At 38.4% G+C, this 22,321-nt stretch overlaps 1 protein-coding gene across 1 annotated transcript in view; it reads right to left on the bottom strand.

Moving 5' to 3' along the window:
• The window catches only part of LOC109398085 (lachesin), a 460,438-nt gene that overhangs the window by 23,846 nt on the left and 414,271 nt on the right, over positions 1–22,321 (bottom strand). Inside the window, exons 5-8 of the mRNA XM_062852595.1 lie at positions 12,309–12,470; positions 1,460–1,588; positions 1,015–1,105; positions 254–337 (exon numbers count right to left, since the gene is read on the bottom strand). Coding sequence (XP_062708579.1) covers positions 254–337; positions 1,015–1,105; positions 1,460–1,588; positions 12,309–12,470 — 466 coding nt within the window. The remainder of the gene's footprint in view (positions 1–253; positions 338–1,014; positions 1,106–1,459; positions 1,589–12,308; positions 12,471–22,321) is intronic.

The following is a 22,321-nucleotide window of genomic DNA, read 5'->3' as shown; positions in this document are numbered from 1 at the left end:
TAGGACGTCTGTTCACTTTATTGTAAAGCATAAACTTATTCAATTTTCTACCAGTTTCCCTTATCTAACCGAAACCGACACAACAGTAGCAGGAGCACGTTCAACCAGAATAGCGCAATGGAAGGTAGGTACCTTTCGTCAGCGGTAAAGACGTCCAGCTCCGCAGTAAGTACAACTCAGCCAAACAGCACCCATGTCATGACGGTTGTGGATCAGCAAAAATAAATCTCAATTACAGCGCGAAATAACTTACCGATAAGAGTTTTCGTTGTAATCGATTATATACTTTTTGCTCGGTAGCACCATCACGGAGTTGTACACCCAGTAGATGATCGCCCTGCAACAGTTGTCGGCGTCGTCAGCAGCAGCAAATGGTAGTATAGTGGGTGGCCACCGTTGTCGAAGCAAGAGTAAACATCCGAGAGAAAAAAAATCGAGGTGGGAAAAAGAAGAAAGAATATCACAATGCTGCAGTAAGAAGCAAGTGAGAAAAGTTCAATAAAAGTGGAAAACAGTGTTTTCCAGTCTGGGTGGGAAAATGTGGGGAGAGGAAGAGATGGCAGGATGAAAAGGACCTGAAGTTTTCCCCTTTGTTTGGCTTGACGAGAGCGATTTTCCCGCTCTTTAAGTCTTTCCCTTCGACTGTGTTGAAGATAAATAAAAGCTGAAACTTTCAATAGACGGTTAAACTATTGACAGTTGGGGGTTTGGGGAGGTGGCGGAAAAGTTGTTTTGACAATGAGTAGGAACTTTTATTGTGTTTACTGATACGATCGAGGCTTGGAATCAATTTATTGGCACTTGCTCAGATATTGGATTTTGATAGTTGGCTTTTGTTTTCATCGCTTTTCTTTTAAATTGGTTTTATGGTGGGAAGCGCAGATGAGCTTGTTTACAATTTATGGTGGCTGGATGGAACTAATGACCAGGAAAGTGATTTTATTGATTCCATGCCTGATAACAGGTCGGTGAGTTGCTTCTGAGCTGTGTTACGAGGAGCTTTCAGGTACGTACCTAGGATGGGCTTCTGTGTGGCAGTCTATCGTTACGTCCGTCGATGGAGGCGCTCCTACAAGCTGGTTTGGGACCCAAATCATCGGAGAAACTGTGAATAGTAAGAAAATTGTCTTGCAAGTTCTTGTTAGATGGAAACTGTCAACTTTCTACTTTATTATTCAACAAAAGAAAAAAAATCCTCTCAGCTGGGTTTATGCACAAATGATTTGAGCTGCTCGACTCAACGTCAGATCTGATAAAATTTCGCTTCATATTTCTGTGCAAGAAACTTCGCTTTTCTCCTCATATTACGTAAATAAACCGTAAGAAACAATTTAATGAGATAATACACTTATCAAGCAACTGGTGAGAGCAAGTTAAGTGAGGCAACAAGCAAGTACGGAAAAGTAGCGTTCAGCTCACAGTTGCAAGCAAAAAGTAAGAATTTCAAAAGTACACTTACACTCAACGTCGAGAATAATCCGCTTAGACACTGATGGTGGCACACCATTAGTGGCGATGCAGAGATAAGCACCCATCTCGTTTCGGCTCACTTTTGTCAGATGTAGCACTTCGCCGTCGTAAACCATCACTGGGAAAGAAAACCGGAGAAAAACAGGACGGAAAAATGTTAGTATTGCAGCAAGTACTAGAAAGCGGAAGATTTTACTCAAGTGGAAAAGTTAATGCACTGTTTGCAAGGTGGTGCTTTTTATCTGCAAACGGAATAGCTGTGTCGAGGAATGGATGAAGGAAAGTTTTAGCAATATTTCTCGGCGTTGATGAATATTGATCTAATTAGGAGACACGGAATGTGTGCATGGAAGCACTACACTTTGACCAATTTTGTACATACACCTGGTGTCTTCCCTTCCAAAAAAGTGTGTTATAAGTTATGTAGTAAGTAAGGATTGGAGCATTTGTTGTGTCACCTTATAAACGTATATTCTATTCGATATTTAGGCCGCTGTTTCGTTTACATATATATAACGAATGCATTTTGGAGATTTGTTACAACAGTATGTTAACGGGACGATCTTCTTTTGGTAGAAAATCTTCCTTGTTTTAGAACATTTTACCCTGGAGTCTTTTTTATAGTCAAAAGTAGTGCTAAGAAATGCATGGCTCCCCCCTTATGCTGGTAGCCTAAAATACCAGGCTTTTTTTTTTTAAATTTTACATGTTTTTGATGAAATTTCATTGTTTTGCTAATCATCAATTGTTTTGACTGATCCTTGACATACAATGTATCACTACCCATCATAGTCTGTAGAAGTTTTCATCCTATAGCTATTCTAAGGCCCCCAAAGTACTCTGAAGTTTGTGTCACAAACTCAACATTCTCAACCAAATTTTATACACGATAAATGATCACTTAACATAGTCTACGGTTAGCTAGCCTCAAAGCACCGCTAGAAAAGTCATGGTAGGTACATGAGTTAGGAGATCTAGATCATCAAAACTATTCAGGAATTCATTTTCTTAAGATCTACAGGATCTACCATCATTTGTGTCCAATCTGTTAAAAAAATAGTTACGTTGATGGCCATTAGACTTCGTATTGCTATGAGTAACTCGATATTGTGGTAGTTGAACATTCTGTGAAACACAAATGTCTCCAATACATTTAAAAATTTGGGTCACGATATCTACATAGTGTATCATGCTTTGATTGTGAAACATATTTGTGGATTGTAGTCTATACTGCTGATGGATCCTCAGTGCACAACTATAATGCTTTTGTTACATTCATGGGATGTTCCAGGCTTTCCAAACTATTCTGGAATTAGGACCTTCAAGTTCTACAGACTCTACTCTTGTTTCTTTTCACTCTATCGGCAAAATTCTTACAAGGTTGTGTCTGTTGCACCTCATAATATTACGAGTATCTCTATGTGTTGGAATTTGGGTGTCCACTAGCGCAGTTCAGACTTCAAACATGTAAATAAGAAAATTCAAAGCTCCCATAAGTTCATTTCAATCCTTGCTGCAAAACTAGAGTCCTGTCAAAATTTTACCCGTTCTGGTGGTGATTTAATGGTGGTCCAAAAGCAAAATAGGTTTATGTGGGAATTACTATGGAGAATTTAAAAAAAAGGTTCTCCAAAGGTCTACAGGCTCTAGTCGTGTTTCCCTTCACTATATCTTCACTTTCTCTTCATTCTTCTCCAGGAATCTTTCGAGAAATCTTTCAGAGGTTATTCGGGAATTCATCCGGGAGTTCTTCGGGAATTCCTTTAGCAGTTTCCTGAGGATCCACGCGAGTGCCCCGAGGATTCATTTGGAGCCCCAAGGATTTCTCCAGGAGTACCCTGAAAACTCCTCCAGGTAATTTTTCCAAGATTTGCTGCAGAAATTTCTTCTGAGATTCCTCCAGGAAGTTTTCCAGGGATTCCTCCAGCGATTTTTTCCGTTCGATTTATCCATAAATGGGGCACGTTCGGTGTAGTACTAGATTTGTAATGAGCTGAATTTTAGTATGGTGAGAAGGTCAATTCTCCGTTTCTGCAATTATATGGTGCAAAAAGCGTGGGTATTATTATTCCTTGCCTAATTTGATGCTGTTTGAGCAAAACTTTGAATAACTATGTTGTTTATGTTGCAAGAAATGGAGAAAACAACAACACTGTTGCCCAAAGTTTTGCTCAAACAGCATCAAATTAGGCAAGGAATCATAATACCCAAGCTTTTTGTACCATTTCATTGCAGAAACAGAGAATTGACCTTCTCACCATACTAAAATCCAGCTCATTACTACAAATCTAGTACTTCACCGATCTGTCCTATTCCTTCTGGAATACCTCCAGGAATAACTGCTAATTCATCTAGGAATTCATCAATGGATTTCATCAGAAATTCCTCCAGGAATTGTCCAAGGGATTCCACCACGAATTCTTTCGGAGATGTCTCCAGAGATTCCTCCAGGATTCAATCAAGCAGTCATCTGGGGACTCCTCGTGGAATTTCTCCATGAAATCCTGAAGGGACTCATCCTGAAATTCCTCCAGGAAATCCTACAGGGTTTCTACCAGGATTTGCTTCTAGGATTCCTCCAACTGTTTCTCAGGGGATTCCTTCAGGAAATCCTCCAGGGATTTCTCCAGGGATATCTTCTGAGAATACCTCACAAAATCCATCAGGAATTCCTCCAAGAATTGCATCAGTCATTCCCCAGGGAATTTCTCCAGAAATTCCTCCAGAGATTCCTTCAGCAATTACTGCAGGAATTACTCTACGAACTTCTTCAAGAATTATTACAGGAATTCCTCTTGAAATTGTTCCAGGAAATTCGTCATAAATTCCTCCAGGAAAAACTTCAGAATTTCCTACCGGAAATGCTGTAGATAGTACAATAGGAATTCCGCCACAAATTTCTCCAAGAATTGTTCCAGGAAATTCTTGAGGAATTACTCTAGGGAATCCTACAGGAATTTCTCTAGGGATTTCTTTAAGAACTCCCACGGGGAATTCTGTAAAAATTCCGTCACATGAATTCTTCCAGAAAGTACTTTATGAAATACTTCAGGATTTTCTCCTGAAATTTCTTCAAGAAATTCTTGAAGATAATCCTGGAAGAATTCTTCAAACAATTCCTGATATTAGTGTAGGAGTTCTTGAAGTTATTTTTTTAAATTTATTTTCTACAGGAATTTCTATAGAAATTCCTTCTTGAGTATTTCTTGTAAGAATTTATGGAGTACTTTCTGGAGGAGTTCCCAAAATAATTCCTGGAGGTATTCCTGTAGGAATTGCTAGTGTAATTCCTGGAAAAATTCTTGGAAGAATTTCTTACCTGTTGTAATTTCCTGTAGGAATTTCTGCAGTTATTCCTGGATGATTTCTGGAGGAATACCTGGAGGGATTTCTGGAATATTCCTTGTGGGAATTTTAGGAGTATTTCTCGGAACAATTCCTAGAAAATTCCTGAAATTATTCCTGAAGGAGTTCGTAGAGTAATTCCTGGAGAAATTTCTGGAGGATCTCCTGAAAGAATTCCTCGAGTACTTGCGGGGGGAATTTCTGGAATATATCCAGGATCATGTCCTGGAAGAATTCCTGGAGAATTTCGTGAAGTTATTCTAGGAATACTTGCTGGTGTAGTTTCTGGAATATATATTGGATAAATTCCTGGAGGAATCCTTGGAGAAATTTCTCAGGGAATCCCTGAAGGAATTCCTTGATGAATGACTGATGAAATTCCTGGAAGAATTTCTGAAGGATTTTATGAAGTATTCCCTGAAGAAGTCCCTGGAAAAATTCCTGGTGGAATTCCTAGAGCAATCCTCTGAGGAGAAGCTGGAGTACGTGATGAATTGCTTCAGGATTTCATGGGGAAATACCAGGAGGAATCACTATATGATTTATTGGTTGAATCCTGGAGGATATCTCTGGAAACATCCCTGTACAATTCCTGGAGGAATTCCAAAAGGAAATCTTTGCGGAATATCAGGAGGAATCACGGTGAGGATTCCTGAAAGAACCCTTGTAGGAATTGCTTGAGAAAATTCGGGATGAATTTGTGGAGGAATTCTCTGTAGTAATCTGTCATATTTACATTCGACATATTGATCGCCTTTTACACGCTCCCGTCATTTTTTCATTGGTATCTCTGACACTCTTCAAGAGGCTCCATTTAAAAATACCCAGCTTTGAGTTTGAAGGCCAAACTTGTAAATGGGTAATCCTAAATGAAGCCTCTCGGGGTCAAATTGATTAGCGGGGTGAGATGAATCATTCGCGGACTAAATTGTAATTCCATATTAACAATTTTTGCACGTCGTTATGATTACAAAAATTGTACCTCATCTAGTTCATAAATGTCTATGTAGAGATGAGTGTGGACTTTCCAGTTATTAGAAAAAGTAAGTCTTGTATTACTTTTTTTGACCCTGACTGATAGAAAAATATGTTAAAAGCCCATCCTGATCACAATGTGCTTTGGAACCCGTTTTATGGATGTTCCGGGGAACCGGTTCCGGGGTCATTTATTGAATATGTTTCAATACCATCATGCGACACCTCAAACTTCGTGATTTTTCAAGATACATCATTCTGAGTTTTTTTTTGTGTTATCCGAAATACTTTTGGCCATTTTAGAACCGATATGCGGATTACAACGAGAATCGGTTCCGGTGGTTCCGGGGTCCATTTTTCGAAGATGAACAAACACCATCATGCGACATAACCAAGGACATAACAATCTTCATGGTTTTGAAAGTTATAGCATATTATCACGATGGTTGATCACTTAGAAAAGAATGCATTTGGACATTTTGGAATTAGTTTACCGAATTCTCGAAATCCAGTTCCGGAGACAAGTTTTGAAAATAGATCAATATTGTCATGCGGCATTTCAAACATCCCGGTTTTCGAAATACACCATCCTGTGCTAGTTTTACGTTGTCTGAAATATTTCTGTCCATTTGGGATCCGATATACGAGTTCCCGGGAAATCGGTTCCGGTGATTCTGGGATCATTTTTTTTTTTTTAAATAAACAAATACTGTCAAGCGACGCCCAAATTTCGTGATTTTTCAAGATGCATCATTCTGAGCTTTTCTGAGTTATCCGAAATATTTGCTCCTGCGATTTATTCTGGAACTCCTCCAAAAATTCTTCCAGGAATACCGTTTTTTAGGAATTTCTCAAGGTATCCCTTTATGTGTTCATCATGATATTTCTTCAATGAACTTCTCTGAGGTTTTCTCCAGGAAGTCCTGATGGGGTTTCCCTAGTAATTGCAAAGATTTCTCTAGAAAGTCTTTTAGGAATTTCTCTGGAAAATGCTATTGGGATTCATTCAGGAATTCCTGGTGGGACTGTTCAAGACAATCTTCGTGGGATTTTTCCAGAAGTTCCTCCGGTGATTTCTCCAGGAATTCCTTCAGAGATTTTATCCAGGGATTCCTCAAGAAATTCCTCATGTGAATGTTGCCCATCGTGGAATTACCTCATGTACGTACAGGGGGTGGCCAAAATGTTTAAGATAGGCAACTTTTTTTCTCCCACAAAAAAATCAACATGCTGTAGCTTTTCATAGAGTGCATAAAAAAATTTCAAATTTTGACTGTTTTTCAACCTGTTATATGTGCATTATTGGTACAAATTTGAGCTCAATTGAATATTTTTTTCGCGAGGATAAAACCGTTCGGGTAAAACACTATATTTTAGACAACTTATTTTTGAGCTGAGCTGTCATATCTCGGAAACCAGTGAACGGAATTGAATGAACGTTTATCAACAATATATTGATGCTTAATACAACGTTATAAAATGTAATATTTTCTCATGGCAAATTAAATTATACCGGGTTGAAATTTTAACCCATATAGAGGAAAATAAGTCAAACTTACAATACCACACAAAAATTACTAAATGTGTTCTTCCTTTAATCTAAATAGGCTTCAATATATCTGATTAAATATAACTTGAGAACAGAAGTGAAAAATCTTTGAACATCAACACTAAAATTTTATTGACATTGACGTAAGAAAATGACATTTTTTCGAAAAAAATCCAAAAAGTGTCAATTCATGATAACGTTTTTCAACGTTCAAAAAGTATCTATGTTTTGATAGTTTGTGAAGCATTTGTATTTTGTTAGTGTACGTTCAAAATTTCATTCAATTCGGTTCACTGGTTTCCGAGATATGACAGCTCAAAAATGAGTTGTCTAAAAATAGTGTTTTACCCGAACTGTTCTAACTTTGCAAAAGATTAATCAATCGAGCCCAAATTTGTACCAATGATGCTCATATAATAGCTTGACAAACAGTCAAAATTTGAGATTTTTTGATGCATTCTATAAAAAGTTATAGCATGTTGAACTTTTTGTAAGAGAAAAAAAAGTTGCCTATCCCCTTGCCTATCCCAAACATTTTGGCCATCCCCTGTACTTCACCAACAGAAAAAAATCATCGAAAACGGTTGAGTATTTCCGGCTCTAAAAGAGTAAAAAAGGAATTACTTTTCTTATTCTTAGTTTGCACAAGATTCCTTAAATCTCATTTTCTTGTGTCTGTGATATCTTTTTGCAACTCGTTACATAAATAACTATTATGGCATCATCTACGCATACTATAGAGTAACTATTTAAGAAATCAGTCGTTTGGATGTGTTCAATCAAAAGTTATACACTATTTTCTGTGGTGCCCTTTTTTCCAAGTACAGGCCTTATGTAATAAATGCAAGTATGTAAGTACTATTAGCTGTTTTATTTGTAACCAAATTTGTCATACCCAGCCCCAAGAAATTTATAGTCTTAGGTCTACTTATGCTGAAAAAGACTTTCCACCTATGTCAACGTCAGCACACCGCAGCTGTTCGTTTTGTATCGTTATTGGAATTTACGATGCTCCGAAGGCATAAGTCGTAAACACAACAATTTGACCATTCCCGCATGGGCTTGGCTTGGTTGTTATACGTTTCGTTTTTTTGGACCAGTAGCAAACACAATAATTTTCCACGAAGGCACGATGAAAAGGCAAAACTTTTCCTAGCTCCGCGTTGTTCCCACGCAGCTACTGATAATGGCTGGTTGGTTGGCGACTGAACAATGCCATCATTTCGCCTCATATGAGACGGGCGCAAGAATGTGAAAAACATTTTGTGATACAAAACTTTTTCTGTGGAAACGCTCTCATATTGCCCTGGCTGGAGAAAGTGCATCCTTTGGCGAAAAGCCCGCCTCACCATCGGCAATCGCGGAGGCAGCATGAGTGGATAATATCGGAGGTGGGCTCCCGGCCACACATCTCGATGCGATCCCACAGCGAAAGAGACCCAGCAAAAAATAGTCGGCATCTTTGCCGGGAATTTCTCCACTTTTGACCCAACTGCAAAACGGCTGATGCAGCTTGCTGTCGGGCGGGATTTGGCTCGTTCAGTTTTAATTACTTTCCAATTGCTGGAAAGCTGAATTGTTTTCAATTAATTTTTGAAAAATTGCTCTCTTCCGGTACCTATACGGAAAAAGGGGCGGCCAGTCATAAAATATTTAATGAGAAAAGTTGAACGGGCGTAAGTTTGTCAGTTGAGAGATTAATGTTGGGATGGACCGACGGTGGACGACAAGGTTGCGAAACCTTTTCTTTCGGGTTGATGAGAGCAGACAAAAAAAAAGTATCGTGAACCGCAGGGTGCAGCTTTCTGACACATTGGACATCTTTTATGTATTATTTACAATCTCGATGCGTCATTTCATTTATTTAGTTCAAGATCAAATTTATGATACAGCTGAGTCAACTGTTTGCCGCCATCATACTCGGTTTTCAGCTACAACTCTTCAACGTCGGTCACGCTCAGTGCTCGCCAGAGCACGCTCCAACTGATCCGTCCATTGCGATCTCTGCGCTCCATTACCTTTTTTCCAACCGGAACCTCAGCGAGTACCAAATTTGCAGAGTTGTTTGCCGGCATACTTGTACATACCCTACCCACCGTATCCGTCCATCTTTAGCCACTCTATGGAAGTTGGGTTCACCGAGCTCGTGGTTCATCCTTTGCCACCACACTCTTATCATAAGTCAAGAGTCTTATATAATGCATTTATTATACAGATAATTATTAGCACTGGTCGCTCAAATTCTCTTTAGTGCTTGCAAGTTCTACTCAAGTATCGTCCTAGTCCCATGTCGGTAGTGTAGAGGATCACCGGTCTAATTACCAACGTACATGCTACATTTGGTGTGGGGTGAATCTTTTTTAACCGCTGTTTCTTCTGGAGCCCATATTTGATACGATTTCCACTGATGGTGCGCCTTCGTATTTCACGGTTCACGTTCTTATCAGCCGTTAGTAAGATAAGTACCCTTACCTTACCTTACTTGCCGGTCAGGCTAAGGCTTGAGTGGCCTCTGCTGTACATAGTAGCCGTCTCCATTCTACTCGGTCCATGGCTTTGTGTCTCCAGCTCCGCACTCTACAAAGAATTCGCAGATCGTCCTACACCAGATCGACCCATCTAGCTCGCTGCGCACCACGTCTTCTTGTAGCGATCGGATGACTCTCGAGAACAATTTTAGTCGGGTTGCTATCCGACATCCTGATGACGTGACCCGCCCACCGTAGCCTCCCGATTTTCGTGGTGTGGACGATGGTTGGTTCTCACAGCATCTGATGCAGCTCGTGGTTCATTCGCCTTCTCCAAGTCCCATCTTCCATCTGCACTCCGCCGTAGATGGCACGCAACACCTTCCGTTCGAAAACTTCAAGGGTGCGTTGGTCCTCTACACGTAGGGTCTATGTTTCGTGCCCATAGAGGACTACCGGTCTAATAAGCGTTTTGTAGATAGTTAACTTCGTGTGATGGCGAACTTTATTCGATCGAAGAGTTCTGCGGAGTACAAAGTAAACACGATTTCCTGCCACAATGCGCCTCTGAATTTCTCTGCTGGTGTTGTTGTCGGCGATGACCAGTGAGCCCAAGTACACGTATTCTTCAACCGCCTCGATTTCATCACCGTCGATATAAATTCGGGGTGGCGGGCGCGGTGATTCCTCCCTGGAGTCCTTTGCCATCATGTACTTTGTCTTCGACACATTAATGACTAATCCGATTCGCCTGGCTTCACTCTTTAGTCGGATGTACGTTTTCGCCATCATCTCAAATTTACGTGCATCAATATCATCAGCGAAACCAAGCAGCCGAACGGACTTCGTGAAAATCGTTCCACTCGTGTTTATCCCCGCTCTCCTAATTACAACCTCTTACGCAATTTTGAACAGCGAGCACGAAAGACCATCTCCTTGCCGTAACCCTTTGCGAGATTCGAAGGGTCTCGAGAGTGTCCCTGATACTCCAACTACGCACATCACTCGATCTATCGTCGCCTTGATCAATCGTATCAGTTTATCCGGGAATCCATATTCGTGCATACTCTGTTCTCGATCGATTGTATCATACGTCGATTTGAAATCGATGAACAAGTGATGTGTGGGCACGTTGTATTCGCGGCATTTCTGCAACACCTGGCGGATGGCGAACATTTGATCCGTTATAGCGTTTGTTCTGGCATCCACGACGCGTTGAGCTTCTGGTGGGACTTATGTTATTGACTTGGGAATGGAACACGGTGTCTGTGACAAAAAACATTATCAAAACAAAAAAAAATCAGTATCGCTAAGTCACCCACTAAATGAAAGCTCATGGTGCCCTCTTTCATTTGAAGCTAAGAGCAAAATGTTTAATCGGGGGGTCTAGAACAATTTTTATTTTTTTTTTGTGATTTTTAGAACAAATTTCAGAAAAAAACCCTTCTTTAGCTTTCATTTGGTGGGTGACTTAGGGTAGGGATACTGATTTTTTTCTAATAATATTATTTTACCATAGACACCGAGGGAACATCAATTTATTTTATGTACAAGTGCCCTGCGCTTTGATAGGATTGTAATTTTTTGTGAAAATTTTGCCTCATGTAAATCACCAGATGACATTTATACAGCATCCACACCCAAAATTTTAAATTTGATCGAAGTTGATTATCTGTTGTTCTGTGTGCCATCATAAGTCAATTGCTCAAGAACAACGAACATTCAACTTTAATGAACTTTGTACCATGTTATGTTCCACCCTGCGAACCTTCCCAGGCAGGTCGACATCAATCTTCCTTCGTTGCTTGTTCGGAAACGGCAACACCATGAGTGTGCCGTGTTTCGAACTTTATCTCCGCCCTGGAACCGGTTCGCCCATCCCCAAAATCACACATTTATGAGAGGCCAAGTTAGTCGAATTTCGTACGCCATGTAGACGGCGATGATGATGACGACTAGGACGACGACGTGAGTGTATCAGCTAAAACAATCAAAAATCGATTTATCTTCGTTTTTGTGCACGTTAGAAGGTGTCTTTTGTGGAGGCAGTATGCTCTCGAAACGGCTAGGACAATTTGAAATAGGAATAGGTTGACGACGGCGTTGATGATGATGATCATGTCGGAGGTCACATGCTCTATGCATTGTTTTACTGAGGCTAATTTGCTTTGAAGCGTCATTTGGAAACTAGACTTTTCTCCGTTAAAAAAAGTTGATGACGAATGTATTAACACTGAGGGAAAGAACATAAAGCAATTAACAATCAATTTAAATTTTCCTTGCTTTTAGTCGACTATTTCTTGTTGTGTATATCTTATTTTTTTATGTTTACAGATGTATGTAATATAATGAAATTTGTTCCATTTATAGAACTAATTATTTTCCTCAAGAGTCTACCTCTCCTTATTTTAATTTAACTATTTGTATAAGACGCACAACAGTGTGGGAAAATGAATAGCAGTATTTGCGGTGCGATACCGAGTGCACCATATTTAACTTACCTTTCTTCTTACGCTCCACTGTGATGCTCTGGCCATCCTCTCTCCGCCAGATGATTTTGGGTGTTGGAAAACCATCGGCTCGACAGGTCATGTTGATGTTTTGATTTTCCCGTACCGCCACCGAGGACGGTGTGCTTTCGATGTCCAAGATATTGGGAGGCACTGTAATGGTATTAGGATTGAAGGATGAGTTTGATGGGAAATTGTCATGTTATATGAACGTTCAACACAATATAAATACTCGGACCACAAAATCTACACGCAACCTGAGATTGGCAGATTCTAATACAATTGGGTATAAAACATATACAAATATTGTATTAGGGCCTTGCAAATACAAAAATTGGTAGGTGGCAGTATACCAAAAATTGTATTGGATTCCTAGAATCTGGAAAAGGAAAATTTCGCATGTGTGCGTGTGCTCTGTCGCACTGGTTTCTCATTATTTGTTCTATTTTTAGACTGATCACGGCAGCAGCGGCGGCATCAAATACCAATACATGTTTAAAAAGAAATACGGGCGGCGGCGGAAATCGAACCGAGACACAATCATGGTGATACACAGTATTCTGCGCTCTAACCAACACGGCTTTAACTGCACAAGAGGCTGAAAGCTATAATGATCAACACAAACGTGGCTTGGTGATGGAAGTGATACAGCCGCCACACTGCACAATGGGTCCAGAGCCGTATTTGCGAAGACAAAACTGTTTGAGCTTCAGCCTTAAGTTTTTAGACACATATTGTGTTTTAGAAAGTTTATTTTCAATTGTTGACCCTATTCCCTATTATTGTTATGTTAGGGTGGTTCGTCTGGTTAAACTGATTCAAAATCTGCTTTCTAATAATTTTATTTGCGATGCCATGATGGATGGTGATGGATCGTTTAATTAGAAATTCCACCAATAAACGGCAAATTCTAAATTTCATATATCTCAGGACTCTCACCACTTAGAAAGTTGGTGTCTTCGACAACGTTGTTAAGTGAGTCAAGGGCTTACAGTTAATGGTCCACTAGGCGGCGCTAGTTACACATTTGCAAAATCATTCAAATGATTGATATTTTTTCGTGAAGTAATCAACAAGCTGTAAGTTTGTTTTCTTTGAACGTGTCTAAGTCAAGTCAAAGGTTTTTCAAAGAACTATGTATTAGTCATAATTGTGCAATGTCGCATTTCATTCGGTTCACTTGATCCATATCTCAATTAAACGAAGAACTAGTTTTTGACTTCCGTTTATCAAATTACTGTACCTTAGGACTAAGCGAACCGAATTTAATTAAATTTTGAAAGTTTGTGACTAATGTATTGGTCTTCATGTATCGTTGGACTCGACTAAAATATGACCAAAGGCAAAAAAGTTGCAATTTATTGAAAACTTTTCGAAAAGTTCTAATGATTCGAATGTTTTATCCAAGGGCTGAAAGTCTCTTGAATAAAGACAAATCAATCAAATCAATCGAATGTTTTATTCTTGTAAATTTGCTATAACTTTGTAAAACATTCTGATATTGTATAGACAATAATTAATCAGCAGATTTTTGGATAAGCCACACTTGATTGACCGTAATCATTTCACAATATGTAATGAAAAAAAAAGAAATGACAGAACTTGGCAGAAACATTTTTGTCTTCGTAAATATGACTCTAGACCCATTGTGCACTGAAAAGCCCGCATCCAGCAGGTTGCTGTTTGCAAGTGGAAAATTCCATGTAGACAATAGGACGCGAAGCTCAGCAGCGAAGCGAAAGTTATTTTTAGGCACAACCCAGTTCAACTTCTTGGGTTTCAATGGAGATGTTTGTGTGTAGTGGTATGGAAGCTATGGAACCGTGTAGCGCATCTTAATACAACGAACGGATTTTGATTTATCACATTTTCTGTACGTTTTTAATACATAAATTGGTAGAAAAGGCATATCTCAATTTTTGTTAGCTTTTCTTGTTTTGCGTGTATGGAATCAGAAGGACCATTTTCAGCTCCAGGCCTTCCATTTCCATTTAATAATTGATAAGACAAATGTGTTTAAAACTTGTCAATTCTTAAAAATAGAAATATTTGTATCATAACTATTTTTCCATTCAGATATGAAAAGCCATCGCCTTTCATTTGTTTCTCCCTAAACACGATTAGTAATACCGTTCAATAATAACTAAAATGCCCATTTCATTAGGCCAATCGTCCATTTAGCTCCCCCGAACTGCGCTTTTTGACAATTTTACGCAACCAGCCAGCCTCCGTCATCAGTTGGAATGACTAAATTAATTAAATTTTCATCCATTACGGATGAAGCTAATTCTGTTGAACGTGTTCCCGGTGGATGTCCGCCACAATGCTGATGTCCCTTTGTGCGTGTTTGCATAATGAACTCCTTCGCCACATTTGCGACTCTTCTTGCGTCTACCGCCGCCGCCGCCATCGGATTCGGTTCTCAATTTCGGAAAATTTGCACCCCAGATCCAATCCGCCGCCAGTACCGTTGGAAATGGTGGTGTTGGCCATCTTGTACAATGGGATCATGCACTCTAAAAAATGTTACAAGTCATGTGGTGCGTTTGAATGAAGGACTTCTAAATTTTATATTTACTATTAAACGAATCATTGAAGGAATATTTGAGGGATCTCCTGGAATAACCTTTATGGAGATTTCAGAAACATCAAAACTCGGAATGAATTCCTCAAAATATTTGTTGGCAAATTCCTGGCAATATCCTTGGAAATTTTGGAAAAAATATATTAAAAAAAAACAGTGATGAATATCAAGTGAAATTCATGTAATAATTTCTATTTAAACTTCTTCATGAAAATCTGGTGGAATTGCTGCTGGAATTCTGAAATACAAATTATGCAAGAATATTATTAGAAATTTTAGATATCCCTGGATGCACTACAGAGGGAATTTACAATGGAGCAAACATTGCTTAAATTTTTATCTTGTTTCCGTACTAATTAACTTTAACTCTAGCTCTCCTCCCATGGTCAAATCAGGAGAAATTATTCATGACAGTAGACGGTAGACAATAGTGAGTCCAAAAATCAATGTTCTATGTTTTATGTTCTATGTTAAATGTTAATATATGTTTTTAGCAATCCCTGAAGAAGGCCACAACAAAAAGGCCGAAACGTCAGAACAGTATACAATACTCGTCTTGACTTAATGACTGAGAGAGCCAATCCTAAAAAGTCGATCAATATCCAGTCGAAATCGCCATTGCAAGTACTAATTAACTGTGGGATTTTTTTAAGACATGGCTGGAGCAATTTTTAAAAAATGCCAGATGAATCTTCTTCTTGATTCTTTGTAGAAGTAAAAAAAAAATCTGGTAGAATTTCTGAGAAAATCCCCTGTACATTTTATGAAGAAATTCCAGGAGGAATTACTGCACAAATCCACGGACGACTTTGTAAGAATTCATTGAAAAAATTTCTAAATGTCTAACTCACTGGAGAAATTTTCCAAATAATTTTGTGGAAAAACAATCTGAAGGGAACTTTGGGGTATTTTCATCAAATCTCTGGAGGATTTTCTTAAGAAATCCGAAAATTATTAGAAAAATATGATAGATGGCCGTTGTTCCTTGCCAGTCCGATTGGGGGTCCATTATGAGTAGCAGTTCGCCGATGTCCAGGTATCCGGGTCCGTTTGAGCCGTGGGGCTCAGAAGAGGGTCAGTGTCAGTTGCTCTCGGGGGAAAAGCAACTGACGAAAAATTGCAAGTGCCGGGGCTGGGAATCAAACCCATGACCATCCGCATATGAAGCGAACGTGTGACCAATTACGCCACGGGCCCCGGCTGAGGCCCCATCTTTTACCCAGGGTTTTTGGAAAAACCCAAAGTATATTGAGACCTTTCTGCACAACTGATTGGAGATGAGAGTTCCAATTCAGTTTTGCGTCGAGTATGACACCTAGGCTCAGTGTACCAGTTATGGCTATAGTACCTCAAATTCGCCATAGTTGATTTTCAACCTTTAAAGATACAAATCAACAAGAAAAAAAATTGTGAACAACAGATCACGATCACAAAAGATGATTGCAATCATTCAAACTTCACAATTTGCTCAAATTATGGTCACGGTGTGCCAAAAACCGTTATTAACAAATAAAAATGTCCACCAATTTGGCACCCGTCATTCGAAAGATATACTATCCTAGTATCTACTCTGAAAATTTGAAAATCTTTCATCGAGGGAAATTGAAGTTTTTGTCATTTGAGCGTATTGCGTTATTTCTATAGGATTTTCTTATATGAGTAAATATGCACATGCCATTTATAATTTCAACCCAAATAAACATTAGTTTTTCAAATACTATCCAACGTGTATGATATTTAGGCACAGTTTCTGCAAATTTGACAACATTTTGTTAAACTCCTTCGTTTGAGATTCCCCTCAAGTTACAGTTATTTGAATAATTTACTCTATTTCCCTAAATTTTACTTATAATCGCTATAATTCAATTATTTCCATGCGACTATCAATCCCGTATATGTCATCAGAGCAGAAATGTTATCCTTTACAGAAATTAGTACTTAATATGCGTGATTTCTGATCCAATTTGCGATAAGTTGCAACCATTTTATTGATGGGTTCGATAATCACAACGGTATGGGAGCTTACGTCGTTTGTAAAATAAATTTTAAAAGTGTATCTTTCGAGTATCTTCTTACGAGCTGGATCTGAGCTATGCAACGACTGAAATTTCATCAATGATAAGAAATCCTTGCGTACGTTTATATACGTACGATTTTATGTATAAATAAGTGATTTTTTTATAAAGTCTAATAGATTTATTATGTGTTATTATTGTGATTTATTATGTGTTATTAAATTGTACTTGAAATGCTATGTAAATGCACAGTTTCTGATGATCGGAAGTATAAAAGAAGTTTTGTATTCCGTTTACTGAAAAAAAGATAACTTTGAATTAGATACGATAAGAAGCACAATAGCTAATCATAAGTATAGGAAAACTAATATAAATTGTTTATGCAATGTTCAGCCTAAATGTCAAACACAGGATTATATGTATTGTTCCATATGTATTAGACTGGGACACGGTTATATTGGAAAAAATGGTAAAACTCTCGTTCCTGTATACTTTTTGAGTGCCATTTTGCCCTCATATCAACTGTGCAAAATTTCAGCTCAATCAAAGAAAGTATATTTTAGCGCCCGTCTTTTGTAAATGTTCATACTATTTAGTATGAGAAGAATATACTTCTTCAAAGAAAATCGCCCCTTGATCCCTAAAAATGAATGATGTGATCTCTGAAGAAAACTTCACGAGAATTCATACCTCCGAAAACCGCAAAGCAATGTAATGTTCGTTAAAAAAACATAAAGCCTTACCCGATCAATAAAATGACGATAATAATATTGTTAATCCTTACATGTTGAACGGCGTTGCCATGCTATTCGGTTAACAATCAATATCTTTTTTCACATGCCTTAGATCGATTTGCGGTGTCCAGAGCGTTGATTTCTCGTCAAATTTCCTAAAGAAATCATTCATCAATCTAATTTTTAGGGATTAAGGGGCCACCTGTGGCGATTTTTCTTTGAAAAGGTGATTTTTCCTATAGTAAATTGTATGAAAACTTAAAACGGCTGGCACTTGCCCAGTTTATATGAGGCCAAAATGGAACTCAAAAAGTGTGCAGGAGTGAAATGTCTATTTCTACCCATGCTAATATATATTGTTGTTGCTACAATTTCAAACACCTCATGACAGTTGTTTAAGGGTGTAAATATGATAATCTCATAATCTCACTTAATTTTTGATAAATTCGACTTGATACCCAATATCATAAGCTATAACTCCAATTATCTGATGGAATATTTTTTTTTATTTTTAAAAAAGATCGGTTATCCATGTTAAAGACACATTTTTACTACATTTATAGACTAGAAAATATTTTAAACATGTGGTAGATTTTCTTCCTAACACTTTTTCACATTATTTTATAAATGTCTTAAACTCTTAAGCCAGCGTGACTATCAAACCCAGCAATATAATGGTTTAAAATTTATCGCATATATGCCCAACAATCAGTATATTCAATACAAATTGCTAAAAAAATGTTTTGATGACGTATACGGGTTTGAAACTTATATGTAAGTAACTGAATTATAGGTAACATATTAGGGAAATATGTTGGGATATCAGAGTAAACTATTCAATTTACTGTAACTTGTGATTCCTCTAACAAAATGTTGTCAAATTTGTAGAAACTATGCTTGGATATCATACATGTTGATAAGTATTTGAAAAACTAATGTACATATATTTGATGAAATCATAAATAGCCGTAGAACAACGATATGTGCATATTTACTCATATATGAAAATTCTATAGAAATAACGCAATATGCTCAAATGGCAAAAACTTCAATTTCCCTCGATGAAAGATTTTCAAATTTTCAGAGTTGATACTAGGATAGTACAGTGGTTTTTCGGTTTTATCACGCTCAAAAAAAAATTTACCGTGATATAAACGAAACCGTGAATTTGGCGAAACGAGAAATAAATGTAAATTTTTTATCCAAAATTGTTCAGCTGCAAAATATATCAGTCGTAGCTTATATTTATTAACTGTTTTGGTGGACTGGACAATGCTGTATTGATTTTATATTGATTTCGGAATGTTTTAAAACAAGTGTGATAAAAACGAAATGAAAATCGTGATAAAATCGAACAGAAAACCGTGAATTTGGGCGAGTAGTGAATAAAACGACTAGTGATAAAACCGAAACGCCACTGTATATCTTTCGAATGACGGGTGCCAAATTGGTGGACATTTTTATTTGTTAATAACGGTTTTTGGCACACCGTGTGGTAGAAATAAATCATTTTCCTTAAATTTTCGGCCTCCTTGCACCCTATTTCGCCATAGTGTACCAGTTATGGCAACTCCCATAAGGAATGCATGTAAATAGTGCGAAGTGGAACCCAAATTAACAAATGTGTCCATAACTGGAACAGGGTTCCTATCATTGGCACACGTCGTAATAAATACTAAAAGTAGTTTTGGCTTCGTTTTTATATTTTTCCTATAAAGTATGAAAACTAATCAATCATTTGACTTATTGTTTACATTCGTCGGTCTTCTTCTTATTTTTGTAGAAATAGTTTTTCTTAGGTGGTGCGATAACTGGTACAGGCACCCTAGATATTTTACTTCGCTCGAATAAACTAGTTGTGTATGATTCAAGAAAAGGGGTTTCAGTTGGACCTTCCTCCGTTTGGTGAAAGGGATAATGGAAGTTTTTGTAGGATTTATGCCTAGTTGTTCCTTTTGACACCAGGAAAAAGTGTGATTTAAGGCAGTTTGCATTCTTTCCACGATAACACTTTTGAATTTGCCTCGTACAATAATGACAACGTCATCAGCATATCCAACCACTTCGAAGCCTCTTCTCTCTAAACTGTCTAGAAGCTCATCCACCACCAGTGCAAAGGAAAAAGCACTCCGCCTTGCGGACACCCCCTTGTTGCTTTTACAGTAATGTATGAACCGCTAAGCTCAGAGGAGATTTTTCGATTAGCTAGCATAGCATGTACCCAGGTGACAATGCATGGGTCGAATTTTCTCCTCAACATTTCTGACCCTATAGACGAATAAGACGCCCTCAATATCAAGAAATGCTACAAGAGCAATTTCTTTTGCATTAAGTGTTTTTTCGATCTTTTGAACTACCGTATGTAGTGCCGAGATCGTAGAGTTTCCACTTTGATAAGCGAATTGGTTTTTTGACAAAGGCATTGCTTTCATAAATTTGTGATTTATGTACTCGCATAGTACCTTTTCCATAATTTTGAGCATTACAGAGGATAAACTTATCGGCCTGAATGCTTTGGGGTTGGTTTTATCTCTCTTTCCTGCCTTCGGAATGAAGACAGCCCGGATTTGACGCCAATCGTTGGGTACCGTAAACCGGGGTCAAATTGATCTCCGGGTCAAAATGGATCAGACGTTTTTCCGTTAGATAAAGCATATTCCAAATAGTGTCCTTATAAATATCGTTTAGTATCTGACTCTTACAGCACGATACATGACAGCAAAATAACTAAGGTATGTTTGATATAACTGAAAAACGCCTGATCAATTTCGACCCGGAGATCAATTTGACCCCGGTTTACGGTATATGCCCCAAAATCAGACTCGCCCTAAAAATCTCAACCAAGGGTGGAACCAGTGTTTTCTCCTTTTTTTGGATCAACGCTGGGAATATTCCATCCATGCCAGGAGACTTGAATGGCTCGAAAGATCTCACAGCCCTCTCAACCCTGGCCCGAGTGAAAGCTTCCTTTGCAACCTTTATTGCGTCTTTTTTAGATCCAGAAACCCATGATTGGATCTCTTGTGGATCTGAGACAGCAATTCCAGTGTCTTGGTCGCCGATGCTCGACTCAGGGATTGAATCAGGGAAGTGGATCTTTAACAATTCGCTGAGTGTATCGCTAGGCTCTACAGTGAGCGAACCATCCGTCTTTCGGAGGCTACCCACACCATTGGAGTGGTCTTTTGAAAGAGTTTTTTGGAGTCGGGCCACTACGGGTGTATTCTCTATGCTTTCACACATTAGAATCCACGATTTCCGTTTGGCTGACCTTATTTCTTTGTTGTAGTTCGTCAGGGCCTTTCTGTATAGGCTCCAATCGCCGGTTCGCTTGGCACGATTGAATTCCCTGAGAGGAGGGTTATAAAAAGTGTGACAATGAATTAGGTATATGAAATCCACGTACGAAGGGTGCAGAGTGGGATGAAAATTCCCATTTACCTGAAAAGATTTCGGAAAGGATTCTTTAAGGCAATTCATGCACGCATATCTGAGAATATTTGGAAGGTTTTCTATAGGAATTTAAAAAAAAAATGTAAAAGAAAAATCGAGGGATTTTTGAACAATACTTTGGATGGAATTAGATTGCTTTATCTAAGGAAAACTATCTCGAAGAATTCCGAGAGGAATTTTCGAATGAATCTTTGCAAGGTTTTTTGAATCAAACGCTGGAGGAATTTCTTAGAACTAGAGAAATTTCCCAATGCATCTTCAAAAGCTCTTTTGAATAAAATCCTGGAGGAATTTCAATAATGTGAAAGATTTTCTAAAAATGTCCCTGGAGGAAATTTTTGAGGACACAATGGAAACTGCTCTATTCGAATCGTTGCAGAAATTTCTTGAGGAATCCTTAATTGCAGAATAACTGGGCATTTTTTTAAAGCCGCTTTGCAGCAGTTTCCCTGTAGAATTTTCTAAAGGAATCTATGGAAAAATAATGAAGAAAAGATTTTCCAAAGAAATTCATGCAGGTATCTGAAGAAATCCGTTGGAGGCTTTCTACGTAATGGCATTTAAAATTTTCTAGAGAAATCTGAAAAGGCATTTTTGAAGAAATATCTTAAGGTATTTCAAAAGAACAACAAGGAAGATTTTCTATAAGAATCACTCAAGAAATTACAGTGACAAGCAGGGCGCGAAGGCTGAAACTTACCGCATTTCGTCGTTCCTGCGATTTCGCATTTTTCTTTGTGTTTTTTGTTCGCACTTTGTGTAAACGATCGACGATGGCTCGGTGGCAAGAGACCACATTGCTCGCATCGTGGTGCTCGTGTTCGTCGTTATTCCGAGTTCGGAAATGCTAGTATCCAAGAGATTGTTTTTCAGTGCGTCGGGTATTCTCGCTTATGTATTTTTTTCGAATTCTTCGATGGACGATCGGAGATTCAGCGAGTGGTGTGAACGAGTGCACATTAATATGGTTGGACCGTTTGCATGCTGAGACCAAAGCCAAACATAGGAGATCAGCTGGTCAGGATTACCCGGTGAGTTCGTTCCTTATTACTTTTTATATTTGAACATGACATATATGGGGATTTCGGAGGGGTAGCCTAAGGAAGTTAAATGAACTGGTTTCCGGGCAAATGTTCGTGGGGTGGCCAGACTTTGTCACGAGATAACAATTATCATGTTGTTTTCCGAAGGTCTCCAGTGAATTTAGCTTACCCTGCT

This window comes from Aedes albopictus, chromosome 2, assembly GCF_035046485.1.
Source record: "Aedes albopictus strain Foshan chromosome 2, AalbF5, whole genome shotgun sequence".
NCBI lineage: Eukaryota > Metazoa > Arthropoda > Insecta > Diptera > Culicidae > Aedes > Aedes albopictus.
The sequence above is the reverse complement of the archived record's forward strand: the minus strand, read 5'-3'. Positions and strand labels throughout refer to the sequence as shown.